The sequence below is a fragment of the Lissotriton helveticus genome, chromosome 9, assembly GCF_964261635.1.
Source record: "Lissotriton helveticus chromosome 9, aLisHel1.1, whole genome shotgun sequence".
Lineage (NCBI taxonomy): Eukaryota > Metazoa > Chordata > Amphibia > Caudata > Salamandridae > Lissotriton > Lissotriton helveticus.
The window spans coordinates 814,208,300-814,212,429 of record NC_136070.1 but is presented as its reverse complement, the minus strand read 5'-3'; the positions used below and the strand labels follow the sequence as shown (position 1 = coordinate 814,212,429).

The 4,130-nt window shown below is 46.2% G+C and overlaps 1 protein-coding gene across 1 annotated transcript; it reads right to left on the bottom strand.

The window, feature by feature from the left end:
* Positions 1 to 2,126: 2,126 nt before the first annotated feature.
* Positions 2,127 to 3,529, bottom strand: LOC144782991 (forkhead box protein G1-like). Its single transcript, XM_078662201.1, has one exon. It carries the CDS (start codon positions 3,527 to 3,529, stop codon positions 2,480 to 2,482), a length of 1,050 nt encoding a protein of 349 aa, XP_078518327.1. The 3' UTR covers positions 2,127 to 2,479.
* Positions 3,530 to 4,130: the final 601 nt, after the last annotated feature.

Genomic DNA, 4,130 nt, shown 5'->3' with positions numbered 1-4,130 from the left:
AAATGTGCATATTTTCATATATGTGCATTGATTTACATTCTGCTGGTGTTCATAGCATTGAAAGCTGGCAAGCATTCAAACATGTGTGTATATTTATCAGTTAAATAAATGTGGAAATATACAAATTTCAGCTTCATTTTCCCACAAAACTCAAATTAAGTATGGATAAATACAGAGAAAAGTAACAAAACATAATATGGATAAATACAGGCAGAAATGTCCAAAAAGAAGTACCATGAAACCGGGTGCCCTGTTTATAATATTGCCAGTTGCCCATTTGTGTTCTCTCTCTCTCTCTTTCTCTATCGCTGTCTCTTTCTCTCTCTCTCCCTCTCTCTCTCTCTTATCTTACAGTATAAATATATATAGCAATGAATTGATTCTTTACCCAGGCTCACTAATCATTGATGTGAAAGCTTTCTTGATTACTATCATGTCTCCATGCAGGCTTTTCTGCGCTAGCAGCACAACTTGGAAGGAAGAATCTCTTAACTTGATATACTAGTCTACACTTGTTTGGTATAGTTTACTGTTTCCTTCTACAGACATGCATTTAAAAGAACAAAGCATAGTCTGTTCAGTTTCAGTGAGATCCTCTCTATAAAAAAAGAAGTCATTTAAAAAAAAAATTATTATACAAATTATTTAAATTATTCAAATAATTTCGATAGCCTAATTAAGGTATTACATTTATTAATATATATGTATTTGTGTGTGTGTTTACGCATGAATACGTATTCAGAAAGGCTGAAACATCTTTAAAATGTTTTGTCATTTTTTTGTAAATTTGTATTTGCAATTTCAGTTTTTGTTTGATTCTGTAAATTTACGAGCAGCCTTTATCTAATCCAAGGTTGTTTGTGTGCTTTGAAATGTGGATCTGTGAAGCAGGATTATGAGCCATGTAGTGACTTCATTTTGGGTAATTTAATTAAAATAACGTGCCTAATATTCACAACTTCAAAAAGTACCTCCCCGAGGGTTAACTTGCAAAATGTGGAAAATTTGATACATTTTCTCAGCATTTTTGATTTATTGTTTTCTATAGAGATCTTCTTTAGGAGTTGCCAGAAAGGGGGTGAGTAATTTACTGCACCTGGTAAATACCATTACCCCAGGGAGCATTATTCACGGGGTGCAGTAAATATCCCTGATTCTCAGTTTTCCCTCTGAAAATGGGGAATTACATGCAGAATTGGCACTTTAAGAACCAAATTTCATTTTTCTTGTTATTTACCTTGCATGTTCCAGGTGCAAATTTAAACAGTTCTGACCTAGTGAAATTTCCCTAGGGAACATTTCTAAGAGTGCAGTAAAAAAACACATATCTGGTAATCCAAGCCCTTGCACAAACTAGGGTTTCACCCGGGACCGCAGTTTTCAGTCCCATTTAGATGCAGTGCTTTATGGAAAGTAATACATTTCTGGATTCAAGACCCTCCTACAACTTTACACCCCCTCAGTGACTTTCTAGATTATTTGGCAAAAAAAACAGAGAGGACCAAACACAATTTGGTGAAAATATGGTGAGGACTGGTTAAGGTGGGGAGTGGGGGATCAAAGTTAAAAGTCGGCACAACTACCTTTAGAGATAGTACAGTCAATGTAGCATGAACAAGATAGAAGAATAACCACCACAGACTGAAAATAGCACACTGTCGCACTTTTAATAGAAGCAGTAGGTGATATGAAATGCTTACAACAATAGCGTCTCCCCCTCATGTTTATTTTTAAAATTTTGTATGCTGCCTGCTCATCTTCAAAGAACATGGGAGGTCTGTTGCTCCATACCTTTAATGTGAGAAAAGCAGAAACTCAGGCAAATTGCACATTCCAAAATCCTCAGGAAAATGAAAAGGGAAGTCTTCAACATTGTTAACTAAAATGGAAAATAATTAATTGGAAATGTTAAATTAAAAGGGTTAGGAAATTCTATCCCACGGTATTTCTGGGGCCCTCTTTCACAATGCTGTCCGTACTTATCTTCCCTGATCCAACAAACATATAGCTGATGTTCTGAGCACATCAAGAATGCGTTACAGAGCGATTAATGCCTGCTGCCGTTTGACAGATACTGCCCAGAGCTGCCAATCGGTGTTGCCCAATAATTACAGCCATGTGCCACCAACAAATCTCACCTGGTGCTGCCCAACAAATGTCACAGGGTGTTGACCGATAGATATCTTAGGCTGGCAAATACTAATGCGTATTGTGAAACAAAAGTGGTATTGTCCAACAGACAGTGCTAAAAAATGTCCAACATACACCACGGGGGACACTCCATAATATAGTGCCCAGTTTTGTACATCAAGTACAGCCTTGAAATGTCCAACACATACCTCCCATTGTTTCTAATGATGCTTCTAGGTGCTAAGCAAATAATGCCCTGTGCATTCCACAATCACTCATTGCTGTCAAACAAATAGCGTCCGCCGTTGTCCAACATGTTTCGGCTCTCCACGGCAAAGTCCAGTCTTTTTTAGGGCATTCCTGGATGAAAGGATGCTGTTTCATTGTGAGATGTGAAAAAATATGGGCAGTCTTGGGAAAGTCCTGTGGGAAATTGCTGAGGGGCTCTCCCTGGAAAGTCAATGGTCGCCTTTGTGTAGGGACTTGGCAGGGAGGGCAAGGGCGGCTGATGGAGGGGTCTCTGGCAGTAGTAGTAGTTGGCCTGGCCGGACAGCATGCTGAAGGAACAGGAGTTTAGAGAGCTCGGGACCCCGCAGGGCAGTGATGGAGTTAAGGTGGCGGTAACATGGTGGTGCCCACAGGAGGCGTCGGTGGGAATGAACCTCTCTAGCCCTGGAGCACCCATGGTGTGAGCAGCCTGGGACAACATGGCCGCACAGGAGGTTGGGTGGCTGAAGCAAGTCGCGGAAGAGCTGCTGTAGCCTAGCGGGGCACTGTAGGCCTGTGTGGGTGAGTGTATTGAAAGGAAGGGTCCCAGAGGCCAGTAAAGGGGTCCAGTGAAGGTCAGCCCAGAGGTTGCCGTTCTGCCCCCTCTCCGAAAGCCCAACTTGGCCCTTGAGCCTGTTGTCCTCCTCCGCAGCTTGCCAGTAGTGCCCCCGATGAAGACGTCATCGCTGGAGGGGTCAAGCACCCAGTAGTTGCCCTTTCCTGGGTCATCGTAGTGGCGTGGTACCTTCAGGAAGCACTTGTTGAGGCTGAGGTTGTGGCGGATGGAGTTCTGCCAGCCCGGCCGGTTGTCACGGTAGTATGGGAAGTTCTCCATGATGTACTCATAGATTCCGCTGAGGGTCAACCTCCTCCCCGGGCTGCCGCGGATGGCCATCATGATCAGGGCATTGTAGCTGAAGGGCGGTTTGGGGTGCTTCTCCCGCCCCTCGTCGCCTTTACCATCTCTAGGCTCCTCAGGGACTTTTTCCCCTCCTAGGAGCTGATCACAAGCTCCGGGGGATCCCTCTGCTCCCATTGGAGCCTGGCCCGGGCCCTCCAGGGCCTCGTGCAGGAGCGTGTTAATGCTGAAGGAAGACCTGCTCCCCGTCTTGCCCTCCTTGGGGGTTTCCATTGGCAGCTCTGCCCTGCACCAGAGTTCAAAGGTTACAAAAGGGCATGGTTGCTCACGTGTCCACTTGACAGCTCATTTCCCCAAGTGAAAGTTCCTCGGCCCAGGTGACAGTTCTGCCGGGTGACTGACAGCTCCTCCGCTCGAGTGACAGCTCCTGCTTCCCAGTGACAGCTCCGCGCCCAAGTGTGCGGCTCATCGCGGAGGCATTCGCAGTGCTCGGTGTAAGACTATCCGGCCCTGGTAAATCAGAGCTGCGAGCCTATCAGGGCCGCCCCTCAGGTTGACAGACAGACAAACGGCGCTGGTTAGCACTGGACACCTCCCCCATCTGCTCCAATCCACCCCCGCGGGACAGATACATTGAACATACATCCTCTGCTCGGGAGAAGGGCCGCCAGGTGCTCCCGCTGCCTTGGGACGGCGTTAGGGCCGGGAACCCGAGCACATCTGAGCAGGCCACGGCCGGCGCCCATGGCATCTCACTGTACAGGGGGGAGAAGGTAACCTGCCGCCCCGAGGGTCCAAGCACACCGGCCCAGATGAGCGCAGTGCAAACCCCAACACATAACAGACAGTGTGGGTACACGCAACATGGAACATC

Excerpts from the sequence above, each read along its gene's own strand:
- LOC144782991 (XM_078662201.1), bottom strand. The coding sequence starts at position 3,529 with ATGGAAACCCCCAAGGAGGGCAAGACGGGGAGCAGGTCTTCCTTCAGC.